General features: G+C 42.1%; 1 protein-coding gene across 8 annotated transcripts in view; it reads right to left on the reverse strand.

Moving 5' to 3' along the window:
* UVSSA (UV stimulated scaffold protein A) overlaps positions 1 to 13541 on the reverse strand; it is a 93649-nt gene extending 80108 nt beyond the window's left edge. For 4 of the 8 annotated variants that reach the window (XR_012158765.1, XR_012158766.1, XR_012158764.1 and 1 more), the window contains exons 1-7: positions 13398 to 13540; positions 12769 to 12866; positions 12026 to 12356; positions 5345 to 5465; positions 3727 to 4164; positions 2464 to 2573; positions 1429 to 1557 (exon numbers count right to left, since the gene is read on the reverse strand). Coding sequence is in view for 3 of the 8 variants with exons in the window: in XM_073342785.1 (XP_073198886.1) it covers positions 1429 to 1557; positions 2464 to 2573; positions 3727 to 4164; positions 5345 to 5465; positions 12026 to 12356; positions 12769 to 12866 (1227 nt within the window). In the remaining 5 variants the exon portion in view is untranslated. Of the gene's footprint in view, positions 1 to 1428; positions 1558 to 2463; positions 2574 to 3726; positions 4165 to 5344; positions 5466 to 12025; positions 12357 to 12768; positions 12867 to 12996; positions 13368 to 13397 lie in introns of those variants that run through there. The other 4 variants (XR_012158763.1, XR_012158762.1, XM_073342783.1 and 1 more) reach the window with 3 other exon arrangements.
* Positions 13542 to 16782: the final 3241 nt, after the last annotated feature.

Consider the following 16782-nt stretch of genomic DNA (forward strand, 5'->3'; position numbering starts at 1 on the left):
AAAATAAGCGAATTATTAAATATTTCCCTTTTCCTAGCTGCCTGCTCTACAACATTTGAACCTGACAACAAACAATGGTGAACAAGAATGGTAACAGCACTATTTTATGCTACTCATAGAATGAAGGCTTGAATGTCTTTCAAATCTGATAAAAAAAGACAGTAACCAATATTCTGGGCAGAGGGCCAGCATGTGCAGCCTTTCCCATAAAAAAGACAACAGGGATGGCAGCAACTATGCTGACTCCTCCATAGCTAGTTATGTGTTTTCCCATTGACGGGAAAGCAGTGGCAAGAGAGTCTTCTGAAATATTACCTTTCGTTCAGCATTGGCATTTGTAGCTGGATAGTATACATAGCCAGGACCCTGCTGTACCAGGGAGATGTGCTGGGACCCAGAAATTCAAAAATCCCAATCTGGCCTTGTCTATGCAGCCAAACAGAGTTTAACAACAGTTGATGAACTTCACTGTGGCTGAATCAGACTAACAATTTAGTCTAGCCTGCAGTGACAGAGATAAACTGTTATAACCCACTTAAAAGCCATGTTTTACTCCTGGACACTCTGACCTAAAATAATTAGTTTTTAAAAAAATATAGTTTGGCCATTTATACCAAACAATATAATAAGCGCTATTTGACCACAAACAAGTTTAACAATTCTTAGTAAACTCTGTTGTTTTAGACGTATAGATGGGGCCACTGACTTCTTCTGTGGCTTTGGACAAATCATCTAATCTCTCTGCCTCGGTTTCTTCACATAGTAAAATAGTAGTTAGCGCTAACTGACTTCTTCTGTGGCATAGTAAAATGAGGATATTACAATTTACTCATTTCACAAAATTTTCACTCGGAATAACCTTTGTGAAACACTCTGAGCATTAAAGCACCATGTGATAGCTAATTATTATGAGAGGCTTCCAAGTCTGTCACCCAACCTCTGTAGATTATAAGCACTGTAAATCAGGGACCACTTCTTTTTTTCTGACTTGTGACGTGTTGGCATAATTTTGCATGTTTCAAAATAAAATGGTAACAACAATATGTATTGTAATGAGAGAAGACAAACGCGAACACAGAAGAGACCAAGGACACAATACAAACTGTTCATGAAGGAACTGGGACTAAACAGAATTCTAAAATTTAACTACCTCACTATATAAAAAAAAATGAAGATAGCCAGTGTTAATGTTCTATCTAATAACGAAGACCCCGACTCTGCAAACATTTATGCATGTGCTTAACTTGGCTCACGTAGGTAGTCATATTGGAGTCAAAAGGATTACTCAAATATACAGAGTTAAGCACATGCTTAAGTGTTTGCGAGAATTAGGGCCTACAAGGAAATGTTTTGACAGCATTTTTTTTTCTGTGCGCAAATCAAGTGTTTGAGAGTCTACTCAAAAAATGTTTAATTTTAAACACTCACCACTTTTCTTTTCCTCTCTTTATAGTCAATGTTCATTTCCTTATGTTTCTCCATAGCAGTCTCTAATTTTTTCTTAAAATCAATGGCACATCTTAGACAACCATCATTTATTCCTGCTCTGGTGAACAACTACAAAGCAAGAGATATACATTCTTATTATTTCTGCTACACACATCCCCAAGAAAGAAAAAAATTCTTTGTTTTCATCCATTTGTAACATGCCATGCAATAAAGCAGTTTGCTCTTACGCTAAGTAATCACTGGTGATCCCAATTCTCTCCTTTACCCGCACTTCTTTCAAAAACTTTTTTTAACTGGGGTAGTAAGAGCTGATAACAGCAGCTAGAGTCAACCAAGGAGTAGGCAGATGCATTACAAGTTTTCCTCTGTGAGTGCACCTCACCATACAAAATTGCTATCCCCTGCAACGGACACTTGAGCAGAGACTACCAATTGTGTTGAATGAAAAAGTGATTTTCTAATGTTGACTTAGCTCAAAGACATTCATTTTCACTTTAAACCTATCATATAGGCCATATTTAAACTGACATCTCCAAAAATGAAAAGCTCATGCACTGTGCTAGGTAGTTTAAGCAATGTTGAATGCACTCAAATAAAAGTGATGCAACACTGACAGCCAGTTTCTAACTCAGATTTATATTTAGCCAATTACTACCACCCTGCCTGCCTCACATACTTATACCAATTACTTTTTCTCAGTTTAATTTGCTTTGTTTAGTTTTCTTCAGACTTTACCCTCCCCTTCTTTTATTGCTTGTTATTGTTTTTGCCATACGTACAGACCAAAGATTCAACACATAAGTACACATAAGCCTCTATTTTGCACCCAGATGCTAAGTTTGGTGCAGCCACACCATCTTTAGGCTTTTGTAACTTTTGGCAAGATGGTCTTTACGTGGGTCCCCAAATTACATGGTTTCATAATGGGTGTTAGCATTTTATGGAAGACAGGCTGAAAGCAAGCAGAAGAAGAGAAAGAGCTTTTTTGATTTTTCTTGGCAGAAGTCATTTCACCTGAATCCAAGACTGCACAGATGGCAAGAATTTATTTCTGATGAGTTTGTGTGCATCTATGATATTGTTTATTATGGCAGTATTGTCTTCATTCTCACACACTTTCACATCTGTTGAAAAGGGAGGAAAAAATATACAAGCATATCTTTAGCATCTTCACTGAGAACCGACAATATAAGTGGAGATGGCAGACATGAAACTTTCTAACATAACTGATCTCTTCAGAGATGAGTCACAATATTACTATGTTCAGCATTAATGCTAAAAATACTTAACCCAAAGACCAAAGAGAAAGGAGGGAAAATGCTTTTATTGTGCTGAATAACTCTGAAAAAGGGCTGCTAAACCAACACAGCTTAGGCATCACCATACAAATCAAGGATATAATTGTAATGCAATAGTGACTAGAGGTTCCAATCAGGGATCTGGACTCTACTGTGCTGGGTACAGTACAAACATAATGAAAAGTTGGTCCCTGCCCCAAACAACAACTCTAGGAGACTGATTTTCAAAACGGCAGGAATGCAGTTACCTGTGCAAAAAATGCACCTGCCCATTAAGCTTTCACAATTCCCTGAGATGTATGCAGAAATGGCCAATTATATCTCTTACTAGCCATTTACATGTGAAATTGTAGTTAACTGTATGCACATGTACAGTTTACAGTAAGGCACCAGACTTTTTAAAAATCAAGCATAAAGTGTACCTGACTTTTCTACAAATAACTCAACCTCTTGAAATGATATTAAGAATCATATTTTAAAATCCTTGCTATCAGGACCCTATTCACTATTTTATGAAAAGTCTTTACAAAGTGTTGAGAGTTTGATTGCCATATTAAAAAATGTTTCCCCACTATAACTCAAGCATATTATTGTAGGGTCATGACTGAGGTCACTAATTTTAAAGAGGTGAGTGCTGAAAGCATTGAAACACCACCTTCTTCTCCCCCTCCAAATAAAGTTATATACATCCTGCAAACAGAATGCAAGCAATTCAGAACAGGAAACCTGTCTTATTCTAGGTGCTGTAATACATTAACAATGCCATATACTAAATCTTAACCAAAATGGTTGATTAGTAAAATCTGTAAAGCATGTCCAACACAATCTGCATTGAAGGATGGTTACTAGATGAGTGGCCAGAAGTAAAGGGGATCTTCTAGAAAGGGCTAAAATATAAAATATTAAATTTTGCAGTTAATGTCTCACAACTTCATATACAGACATTCTCAAGCTGGCTGTGTGGTACAGTACTAGGTACCTGTGGAGATTTCAAGGTTGAGAGCGTATTTATGAGAACCAAGCCCATGGTTCCTAACAAAGGTTTCATAGTCATCATCATCGGTGGCAGCAGCAATTATTTCAGCTTCTGAACATTCCCCTCTGTCCGTTTCCTTTTGCTCAGGCAGCCCCAACTCTTCATTCAGGTCCCTGTTTCTGTCAACTATTAGACATGGGGAAACAGAAGGAAGGTCCTTGCTGCAACAAGGCTGTTCATCATCCATTTGTCCAAGCAAAGATGGCTGGCGATCTGCTATCTGCATGGATAAGGAGGAAGTAGGTTTGTTCTCATTAGCAGTCTTCTCTGTGACAGGTTCTAACTCTGCATCATTCACAGTGAAGTCAAATGGATCTGGCATCAAAAGCCGGAAACAATTCTCCATCTCTGTCAGAGTGTCTTGGATTTCCTGGGACATTTCTGTCAGGAGATAATTGTTTTAGAATATTACTACATGCGATACAAAATGTCTACAGCTCGGAAGTGGAACAAACTCTCTTTCCCATTCCCCAGTATGAGAAGCCAATACAATGCTTGCAATGTAAGCATACCTGTCAAAGGGGCAATTCATTTATCTTTAAATCAGTAATACATTCCTATGCACATGGGTCCTCATGCCTGCCTTCCGCCCCTCCAAATGTCCCCCACATCAAACTAATAATATTCTTTGGTCTCAAGAGGTACAAAATAGAAACAACTCTCTTTCCTATCCCCTGAAAATCTGAAAATCTCAAAGCATTATCAAAGATGGCCTTTTAATTATTTCATAAAATATGAAGTAGAGCAGATGGATTGGTAAGGTTATTCTCAGCAACGACACTGGGTAATAATCCTACAGTCCTGGAAATTATGCTGTTATAGCTGGCTACTGATGAATCTATGAGTAACAACCCAGACACATTTCAGCTAAAAATGACTTTAGGAAACTTAAGAGTCAGTTTTAAACTCCATGTCCATGCATAACTGTCCATAGCGCACAGCCACACAAGTATTCATAGCGCACACGCAAAAAGTATTTGAAAGTGAAACCAACACTTAAAAACTATATGGTAAGAATCTCCACACCACACACACACACTCTCTCTCATTCTTCAGTTTTGTGGAAATTAGTTTGCTATAAAACCTTTGCTTAAAGAAACAGCCCTCCAGTACACACAGATATCCATGGAACTTTTGCTGGACCTCTTATACCACGTACAGGACTCCTGCAGTGGTATTTAGCAATGCCTTTTGGAACACAGATACTCTACATGAAACACCTGAATCAGAAGATACTTAAATCACATGTCTAACTTTAAGCATGTGAATACAGCCGTTGACTTCAACGGGACTCTTCACATGCTTAAATTTACACATATATCTAAGTTCTTTACTGAATCAGGGCCCAAGACACTTAATTACCTTCTTTTGTATCATCCCGCGTTCTACCTGAAGTAGCACTACATCACTTGCTTTTTTTACCCTACATTATGTCTACATATGCATTACTTTCCTCATCCGCTTCTACAGCCCATTACCACTTGGATAGCTGCTTTCTTGGAGGCTGTATTTTATATAGCATAATTCCTTAATAAACGTCAAAGTTTTCAAAACATCTCACCTTCCATTTCTTTTTCAGCTCTTTTGGCTTTCTCTTTGTAAATGTTATCTAATCGTTTCTGTTTCTCCTCCTCCCTTCTCCTTTCAGCCAGAGTTCTGACATTTACGTCTTGAAAATCCACCTGAGGAGGAATTGAAGAAAAAGCGTTATATTCATTGTAAGAAAGAAACACTCCCAACATTCCTGTCTTTGATGAAATATCCTCTAACACGGTGGCTCTCAAAGCTGATCCGTCACTTGTTCAGGGAAAGCCCCTGGTGGGCCGGACCGGTTTGTTTACCTGCCGCGTCCTCAGGTTTGGCCAATCACAGCTCCCACTGGCCGCAGCTCGTTGCCCTGGCCAATGGGGGCTGCAGGAAGCAGCACAGGCCAAGGGACATGCTGGCCACCCTTCCCACAGCTCCCATTGGCCTGGAGTGGTAGGTAAACAAACCGGTCTGGCCCGCCAGGGGCTTTCCCTGAACAAGCAGCGGACCGGCTTTGAGAACCACTGCTCTAACATCAGTGATGAGTCGGTCTCTCCATACTACTACTTTTTATTGCTCCTTCTCCCAGAAACAACAACTGTGGTAACTTTTTTTATTAGTGATTGCTGAGAATCAAAGGCATTAAGAAGGGAAAATGAGATCATAGGAAGCAGAAACCTGAACATTCTCTTCTGTCTGAGACCAAAGAGAGGAATCTATCTTTGATGTACGCTTTATAATTTTGGGAGGCCCTCACTTACAGTAATGGGGAGTGCAAAAACTAATGCTAGGTTGACCTATATAACAAGAATTTTAGAGTAAAAGCCAAAATGGCTACTTGCACACACTTTTCCCAATAACTTCACATGCAAGGAAACCAAGCAGTCCAGGAGCTAGCCATATCCTCTGCAACATGGAGTTAAATCACTGAATTTTGGCTTTTACACTAAATTTCCTGGCTTTGGTGGATTTTTCTCAAAATCTTATTTTTTATTTTACTCCTACTTTATTTCTTATTTTTAAAGCACAGAACACGATTTAAGTCATGCACCTTACAGTAGCTCCAAGTACTGCTTTGATTTTATTAATTTTAAATGTTAGGTTTTTTGCTTTGTTGTTTTAATTTGCCCATAAAAAGGCCTGAGAATTTAAATTTTTTTCCTTCCAAAAAATTATATTCTGATGTGAAAATCTATGAGCTAGCACTAAGAAAAAGCTGAATTTTGGTTGCTTTAGACCAGGGGCAGGCGAGCTGATTTTCAGTGGCACTCACACTGCCCGAGTCCTGGCCACAGTCCAGGGGGCTCTGCATCTAAATTTAATTTTAAATGAAGCTTCTTAAACATTTTTAAAACCTTATTTACTTTACATACAACAATAGTTTAGTTATATATTAAAGACTTATAGAAAGAGACCTTCTAAAAACGTTAAAATGTATTACTGGCAAGCGAAACCTTAAATTAGAGTGAATAAATTAAGACTCGGCACACTACTTCTGAAAGGTTGCCAACCTCTGCTTTAGACCTTATAGTTTAGTTACATGAGACATCTCATATTGCAAGTTACTGAGTACCATCAACTAACTTCCATTAACTTCAATGAGAGAGACAAGGTAGGTGAGGTAATTTATTTTATTGGACCAACTTCTGTTGGTGAAAGAGACAAGCTTTTATGCCACACAGAGCTCTTCTACAATGTACTAACTTCAATGTTAGTTTATATTGTAAAGTGCTATGCAAGGAATACTTAGGAACTATTATTCTAATGGAATTAGCAATCCCTCCCCAGATGCTAAATTCACATTCTGAACATCCAGATGAAATTTTCTTTGGTCATAATTGTTGTACATGAAACAAACCATATTTCAAAATAAAATGATGTTTCTGAGATTTTGTTTTTCTGTGATGTAAAGACCACAAGGGCCTCAAGATCATGTGCTTTAGATCACCGCCCTTTTTCACATGACTATAATTAATTATAGTAGGAGTGCAAAATCTGACACACATAATAAATGCCTGTATCATTTGAAGACCAAACAATAGGTGTGTAGCGAACAAGCATCCCTTTTTGCTTCCTCCAAGACCTCTCCTCGACAACATTCACCTGTACTTCACTAGTCAGGGATCAGGAAAATCAGGTCTGTTCCTGTCCTGGATTTCACACACTGTTGTCCAGTCATGTGTGTTTTTCATTTACTCTCTGTGCAATCACAGAATTATAGAATATCAGGGTTGGAAGTGACCTCAAGAGGTCATCTAGTCCAACCCCCTGCTCAAAGCAGGGCCGAACCCCAATTAAATCATCCCAGCCAGGGCTTTGTCAAGCCTGACCTTAAAAACTTCTAAGGAAGGAGATTCCACCACCTCCCTAGGTAACGCATTCCAGTGTTTCACCACCCTCCTAGTGAAAAAGTTTTTCCTAATATTCAACCTAAATCTCCCCCACTGCAACTTCAGACCATTACTCCTTGTTCTGTCATCTGCTACCACTGAGAACAGTCTAGATCCATCCTCTTTGGAACCACCCTTTCAGGTAGTTGAAAGCAGCTATCAAATCCCCCCTCAGTCTTCTCTTCCGTAGACTAAGCATCCCCAGTTTCCTCATCCTCTCCTCATAACTCATGTGTTCCAGTCCCCTAATCATTTTTGTTGCCCTTCGCTGGACTCTTTCCAATTTTTCCACATCCTTCTTGTAGTGTGGGGCCCAAAACTGGACACAGTACTCCAGATGAGACCTCACCAATGTCGAATAGAGGAGAACGATCACGTCCCTCGACCTGCTGGCAATGCCCCTACGTATACATCCCAAAATGCTATTGGCCTTCTTGACAACAAGGGCACACTGTTGACACACATCCAGCTTCTCGTCCACTGTAACCCCTACGTCCTTTTCTGCAAAACTGCTGCCGAGCCATTCGGTCCCTAGTCTGTAGCGGCTGGATTCTTCCGTCCTAAGTGCAGGACTCTGCACTTGTCCTTGTTGAACATCAGATTTCTTTTGGCCCAATCCTCCAATTTGTCTAGGTCCCTCTGTATCCTATCCCTACCCTCCAGCATATTTACCTCTCCTCCCAGTTTAGTGTCATCTGCAAACTTGCTGAGGGTGCAATCCACACCATCCTCCAGATCATTTATGAAGATACTGAACAAAACCGGCCCCAGGACCAACCCTTGGGGCACTCCACTTGATACCAGCTGCTAACTAGACATGGAGCCATTGATCACTACCCGTTGAGCCCGACAATCTAGCCAGCTTTCTATCCACCTTATAGTCCATAAATCATTGGCACATTACTTAAGCCCCAATTCAGCAAAGCACTTACACATTTGTTTGACTTTAAGCACAGATTTAAATTCTACTGAAGTCAATGGGAGTTAATCACCAACCACAGGTCTTTGAGTCTTAGCACATGAACATACGTATTTTGCTCTATCAAGGCCTTAATCTTCTTGTGTATCAAATACTACCTTACCACACAGGAATGAAGTGAGACTTAACTAATATTTGTAAACTGCTTGAAGCTAAGTGGTGGGGTAGGCAATATTCCAGTTTTACAAAGTAACTGACACACAGAGGGACTTGCAATATAGTAAATTTAAGGGGGAAAATTGCATGTATATCTACAGACAGACAAAGGTAGTTGCATGAATACACCTGATTTTGATTCCCCTCATCAGTGTTAGTGGTTTTACAAATCAAATTTGCTTTTTAGAAATATTTCTTTCCCCACATTGTGTGTGTGGCTCTTTCAGTGAGCAAAGAAAATTGTATACAGTGATGTCAGACATACAAAGTAAATAAATGGAAATAAAACCCAGAAAGTTTCCTCTGATCTTTAATTATAATAAGTGCATCTAACATTAGTAGGTAACATTTAAATAGGATTTTTGACTTGTGAAAAGGTTGCACAGTGAGCTAGTGACATAGTCAGAATTAGAACCAGGGGGTTGGACTAGATGATCTCCTGAGGTCCCTTCCAACCCTGATACTCTATGAGTTAAAATGAGTTAAACAAGAACCCCAGACTCCCCAAATCCCAGTCCTGTGCTCTCATTGTGGTACCTCTCATACAGCAGTTTCATCCTTACCTAGGCCAAGTGGTGCCCAAACTTTTTACACAGGAGGGCCACATAAAGCTAAGCACAACCTTGTGTAGGCCTGTAGGCCAAACAGATTCTACATATTTTAATAAGGTTTAACGTCACCTGTATTGATTTACAGATAGGTTGTTTCTACATACAGTATTGTCTATTTACACACTTGTGTGGATTAAAATGATGTAAACACGATAAAACACTAATGAATCAGCCATTAGTATATTGTGTTGAAGTAGGCCGCGGTTGTCATAAAATGCTCTGGTGGGCATTGTACTGCCTGAGAGCCATAGGTTGGGCACCTCTAACATAGGGAAAGAGCATCTAAAAAGCTAAAATACAATTACCCTACGTTAGCTCAGTGGGTTTGAGAAATTATGCTGGGTGTCTTTGCTTAGATCAGAGTCAGCCTCTACTGGTCCCAGCAGTAGGTGCCTTTTCCTTTGTGCTAGTCAGACCCCATTCCTTACACATCCTAAAATTATCTTTGCTTCTTTTACTATTACTGAACATTGAGCAGAGGTCTTTGTTAGAACTGATGCAATCCTCAGATTAGTATAGAGAAGATACTGATTAGAAGTAGGGAGGTAATATTACAATTATATATAGCATGAGTGAGACTATTACTAGAATTTTGTGTCCAGCACTGTACTTGGGAAATAAAACTACAAAGAATAATTCAAGGTCTTGAAAACCTGCTTTATAGCAAGATTCAAGAAACCCAATCTATTTAGTTTATCCAAGAGAAGGTTAACAAGCATCTTGATCATGGTCTACAGATACTGACATGTGTAACAGAAGTATTAGTAGAAGACTCTAATTTAACACAAAGGGATAAGATCCAATGTCATGAAACTGAAACTAGACAGATTCAGATTAGAAATAACAGTGCTAATTGACAGTCAAGGCAATCAGCCATTGCAACTACTTATCTTCAAATGTTGTGGAATCTCTGACTTAAAGTCTTCAAATCAAGATAGGATGTCTTTTCTAAAAGGTATGGGCTTGGTGGAATAAAGTTCTATGGCTTGTTATTAGTCAGATTATTAGATTGTCATAATGGTCTCTTTCTCTCTTGATAATCTATGAGCTGTCCACAGTGATGTCTAGTACTTTTCCTAGAACAGTAGTGATTTTAGAACCCCAAGAGATGTATCCGTAGTTCAAATGTCCTCCAATGTGACTTTGCATTTATCTGCCGTTGTGTTACCTAATCACCAAGCTTGGGTATGCCCTCTGAAGTTCCTCAGTATTCTAATTGTAACTAACCAAGAGTTGTGTCTCATCTCCAAATTCTCATGTCATTTTTCATCCTCTTTTACAAATTATTAAACACCAGTCCTAATAAAGCGCTCTATGCCATCCCACTATTAGCCCTTTGCTATAATGAAGGTTGACCAATGGTGTTCTTAACTATCTGGTTTCTGATCCATGATAGTATTTCTCTCCCTCCCCACCACATGACTACTTAGCCCATTAGTAGATCTAAAGGCAGGAAGCTGAAGCGAGACAAATTCAGACTGGAATTAAGGCTGAATTTTGAACAGTAAGGGTATTTAACCACTGGAACAATTTACCAAGGGATGTGGTGGATTCTCCATCACTATCAAATTTTAAAATGAAGACTGGATGTTTTTTTAAGAGATATACTTTAATTCAAACAGGAACTAATTCAGGGAAGTACTATGGCCTGTGTGATACAGGAGATCAGACTAACTGATCACAATGGTCCCTTCTGACCTTATAATTTATTAATCTAGCCATACGTGACCACAGGCTATACACCAGCTGGCTTCAGCTGAGAAGGAAAGAGCCAAACATCATCCATGTATTGAAACACCAGATTGTACATCCCCTCTAGCCCACCTAATAAGTTATGTACCCACTGAACACGAAGGTTATTAAAGAAACAGAATCCTGAAGAACCCCAAGAGATCATGTGGCACTGAATGACTGTTCCTTTATTAATGAGATCCAACAGGACAGTGGATAAAGAATGAACATTGATATTCCAGCATCAATATAGAAAGGGTATATTTAACGCTCTGATAAGTAGCATATGAAGTAGTATATAAACTTTGCAAGGCAGTTATTAGCGAACAGGGGGAAAAAAACAAGAAATACAAAATGTATTATAGTGTCTCATTTCTTGTTACTGCCTTTGATTTACACCTCTAGAAAAATAAAATCTGTGTTGAAGTGAGTTTTAGGTATTGTAACACAAGGAAAGACCTACCCAAATAGGGAATTTACACTCTCTAATCTGAAGCAGTAAAATAAGACATATATTGTAGGAAAAGCTTACAGGTTGTCCTGTAATTAAAAAAAACACAAAATTTTAAAAAAAAAAGTCCTTAGCAGTATGGAAAGAACTTAGGTTACAGCAGGGAAAAAAGCTTAACTTAGTATCTAAATTTCAACAAAGAAGTGAGCAAGAAAAGCCAGTATTCACATTTGTCCAAAGAGAGAGAGACCTCAGCTTTGTTTCCAGCATATATCCCTTTATATTAGCTTACAGTGGAGAAATCAACATGTTCCAGAAATCAGCCTTATCTTTCTAAGTCAGAACCTAATGAGTAGATGTGGAGAAGTAAACATGTAGAAGTAAACAAACAAAATACCTTCTTGTTCTGTTTTAAGAAATGGTATCCTAGGGAGAGTTTCTTGTAGGCCTCTCCATATTTCTCATGCCAATCTTGAACAGATTTAATGGCTGTTTTTTTCAGTTTTTGTGCTACTTCTTTTGGTGGGGGAAGAGGCTGCTCATGGTCTGTTTCAATTGTGAGCTCCAAGAATTCTTGAAAATTTGAAATAATTAACGTCCTAAATTGATGTGACCGGGTGAAGAGCTCATCCACAATTTGAAAAGCTGAGAAGCGTATCTCTGCATGTTCTTGATTCAGCTGTGTCATCAGTAGACGATACGCATGGTTAATATGTTCGTCTGAAGATCTTTTGAAAAGTAACAAACATTATCAACACAAGTACAACCACCAGTGAGTTTTTTGTTCTTTTACCCATTAAAAATATAATTTAACAGAATAAAAAAGTTTTCTGTTTTGACATGAGATTAAAAGTATTTACCTCCCAAAAAATCACCCCCAAAAAACTCAATGGGAGTCTTTTAACAAGTTTTGGAGAAAACCCACCATCACCCATTATTCTATGAATTTCCCTAAACTTTCAAGGCAGCAATCAATTCCAAAGCGTTGCTTAAAGCAAAAAGAAGAGTCTGGAAGAGGCCAGACTAAGGGGTCACTGTGACCTGTTTTTTATATGAAACAGTGGAAGATGATAAAATGCTAGCGAGAACAGCCCTATGCCAATATGTTCCTCAAGCAAAGAATTTAACCATGCTTCATACTTGCAGATTTTCTTTAGCTCTTTCATTTTCTCTGGATTCAGTTGAGGCTCTCCTGAGGTTGTGAGGTCCTCGACCAGCTGAGAGAGCTTTTGGTCCATCTGCAGAAACTCATAAAACAGAGATAAATAAGATCACGTTTTATTTGCCTGGCATTAATATTTTGACTGGGTGCTTTCATATATATTTAACATTTCCCAGGCCAGCATATTTGGTATTCTGCTACATTACCTGAACCAGTGCTTATACCCTCATCTTGACCTGACCAGTTTTACTACAATACTTTATAGACTGGGAGCATTCTGACAGCTTTCAGAGTCGCAGCTGTGTTAGTCTGTACCCTTAAACAGAACAGGAGTACTTGTGGCACCTTAGTCTCCAAGACTGGGAGCAGATACACTTGCCAAAGTCAACCACAGAGGAGGGCCAGCCATGGTACCCCCCAGCGACGGAGGAAGCCGGCGCCACCCCACACACAGGTGCTGGAACGAGGGGCGGCCGCACCCCCCGGGCTTGGTTTCCAGCATACGCAGAGTCCACAGCTTGGCGCGACGGCTCGGCGCAGCCCCGGGGATACAGAACCAGCCCCGCCCCGCCCCTCCCGCGCCGGCCACAGCGGCGGCGCCACCTACCCTCGCTCCAGCCGACGCTCCGCGCGGACCGGAAACGGGGCGCGGCCCTCGCACCTCCTGGCCTCGGTATCACGAAGCCCAACGCCCGCCGCTGCGGGATGACGTTCCGTAACCGTCACTCGGCTGCGCCCGGCCTCCGCCCGGGATGGGCGGGGCCTGGGGGCGGGGTCTCAGATAGAGGCAGCGGCGAGCGCGCGCGCCACCGCGCCACGGCGCGGCCCGGAGAGAGCGTGGGAGCGCGCGGGCCGGAAGGGGGCGCGGAGCCGCTCACGCCGGGGCGGGGAGTACGGGACATAGAGCCCCCCGTGGGCCAAGGGCCCAGAGACCCCGGGGCGTAGGGGCGTAGGGGGCACGGAGCTGCCCGTGGGCCAAGGGCCCAGAGACGTAGGGGTATAAGGGGCACGCAGCTGCCAAGGGCCCAGAGACACTGGGGCGAGGGGCGTAGGGGGCCGGCAGCTGCCCATGGGCCAAGGGCCCAGAGACGTGGGGGTATAAGGGGCACGCAGCTGCCAAGGGCCCAGAGACACTGGGGCGAGGGGCGTAGGGGGCTGGCAGCTGCCCGTGGGCCAAGGGCCCAGAGACGTAGGGGTATAAGGGGCACGCAGCTGCCAAGGGCCCAGAGACACTGGGGCGAGGGGCGTAGGGGGCTGGCAGCTGCCCATGGGCCAAGGGCCCAGAGACGTAGGGGTATAAGGGGCACGCAGCTGCCCACTGGTCAAGGGCCCAGAGACGCTGAGGCGAGGGGCGTAGGGGGCACGTAGCTGCCCAGGGGCCAAGGGCCCAGAGACACCGGGGCGAGGGGCGTAGGGGGCACGCAACTGCCCATGGGGCAGGGGTCCAGAGACACCGGGGCGTAGTGGCCACGCAGCTGCCCATGAGCCAAGGGCCCAGAGACGTGGGGGTATAAGGGGCATGCAGCTGCCCGTGGGCCAAGGGCCCAGAGACGTGGGGGTTTAAGGGGCATGCAGCTGCCCATGGGTCAAGGGCCTAGAGACACAGGGGTGTGGGGGGCATGCAGCTGCCAGTGGGCCAAGGACCCAGAGATGCTGGGGCGAGGGGCGTAGGGGGCATGCAGCTGCCAGTGGGCCAGCGGCCCAGAGACTAGGGGGTGTAGGGGGCACGCAGCTACCTGTGAGCCAATGGCCCAGAGACACAGGGATGTAGGGGGTATGCAACTGCATGTGGGCCCAGGGGTTTAGGGGGCACACAGCTGCCCGTGGGCCCAGATATGTTACTGCTCAGAGTGGTGAGAGTATGGGGCATGGAGGGGCCATGACTGCAGAGATGGCAAAGCCGATTGCGGCGACCCTCAGCAAATACAAGATGCACCAGGGTTTTGGGACACCACCACCTTGGTGTCAGAGCAGCAGGCCAAGTCCGAAAGTAATTACAAGAGGATATTTCACAGGCCTTGCAGGGATTTTGGCCCTTTTGAGTGTCTTCAGCAGAGGCTAAATTCATTCAAGGGGGAAATTCTGCCAGGGTCAGAGGATGAATTTCTTTGCAACAGGGATCAGATAAGGGGATTTTCTTGCACTACTTCAGGTTGAAAAACTTCAAGGTCTTTGGAGTTACGGAAAAGAAATGAAAATCATTAATCCTTCTGGTGTCTGATACCCTTCCACCATGCTGGACTCCAGCCCCTGTTATTCCTGCTCCATATTCCATACAGTTCAATAGATCTTTAAGTCACACTGCATTAATTTACAAGCTGCTGCCTACAAACTCCATATTGTGACTGTCACATTATCTTCTGTGATGTTCGTTGCTGAGATTCATCTAGCTCCACCATTAATTTAATTTAGATGACAACCATTCTATCAACAATATTAAATACTGAATCTGGGGACCTAGCACAGTAATTTTTATGTTAAATATTTGCTGAATAATGTTCAACATACAGCAATGTAAACTACTCTCTCTGGTGCAAACCCCAGCCCCCCAAGGAAGCTAATGCAGAGGAGTTGAAGCAAGGAGGAGAAAAACAAGTGCATGTTCATGGTTCTGTACCCAGCCCAACCCCATCTCACTTTTGCATTGTAGGGTGAATTTTCTTGTGCAGACTGCAATGAAAAGATGTGGTCTGAGGGCTGCTGCATGTCCAGTAAATTGAAAGGCAGTCTCAAATGGGCCTTTAAAGCTGTTATCAACTGTCAAGTTAGAGATGGGAATAAACAATGAGATCCAATCTAGTCAATCTCCCTGCCACTTCAGGGCTGTTCCCTACCATACATTTTGTAGTGCTAAGTCCAGTCTGTCATTCTGTGATGCAAATAATGGGGCTTCTATTACTTCCTTTGGGAAGCTGTTCCACAGTTCAAGAGACTTTTATGCATCAATTTGAAGACTGTTGGGATTACAGGATTTTTGTGATGAAAGGGTTGTTGCTGTGTGGCCTTTGGAGACTAGTACAGTTTACCTATAAAGTGAGTTACGTATCCTGATTAAAGAAAGAAAAGGATAGTTTATAAAAAGTAATCAGATTTTTCACATTGAAGTCTGTAACTGATCTTATGCTGTTGCATCCGATGAAGTGAGCTGTAGCTCACGAAAGCTTATGCTCAAATAAATTGGTTAGTCTCTAAGGTGCCACAAGTACTCCTTTTCATTTTGCTCTTATACAGTACCTGTCATCTGAAGAGCTAAAAAGACCTTATGACCATTACTGTAAACCTCTCAACCCAGAGAGAGTTTGATATCCACATTTAATCAAATAAAGCAAGTGAGGTATAGAGAGGCTGCGCAGTAGTTTTCAAACTTTTTGTATTGGTGACTTCTCACACAGCAAGCCTCTGACTATGATCCCACTTATACATTAAAAATGCGGGGAGTAATTTAATGGTGGCTTTTGAATGTCAGCCCCATGGAGCTGACAGCTCACAACCACCTTGCGACCTCCTGAGGGGTCATGCCTCCCAGTTTGAGAACCGCTGGGCTAATGGGTCTAAGCATACACAAGTCCAGTTCAAGTCAATGGGAGCTGTTCAGACAGCAGTTTTATCACTTCTGAAAATTTCAGGTCTCTAATAAGTGACTTGTCTAAAGGATGCACCAGGTGATTAGTGGCAGAGTGGGAATGGAAAGCAGAAAGTTGACTCCCAGGTCTAAGCACTAGGGTCTGAACTTCATAGAGCCCTGCACTCGCTCACTGTGATCAGTTATTTTCTGCATTGTTTGTTTGTAAATTTACAAAAGTTTGATCCATTGGACTGAGCATAGGCCTGGGGAAAATGAATTCTTAAATTCTGATCCTGGCTCTGGCACTAGCTTGTGTGGAATAAAGCCAGTCATTTAATCTTTCTGTGTCTCAGTTTCCCAACCAGTAAAATGCAATGCAAATGTAAAAACTATTGAGGTTGTTGGCTGTTAGAATCCAGGGCAGCTG

Source organism: Lepidochelys kempii, chromosome 4 (genome assembly GCF_965140265.1).
Source record: "Lepidochelys kempii isolate rLepKem1 chromosome 4, rLepKem1.hap2, whole genome shotgun sequence".
NCBI classification, from domain to species: domain Eukaryota; kingdom Metazoa; phylum Chordata; order Testudines; family Cheloniidae; genus Lepidochelys; species Lepidochelys kempii.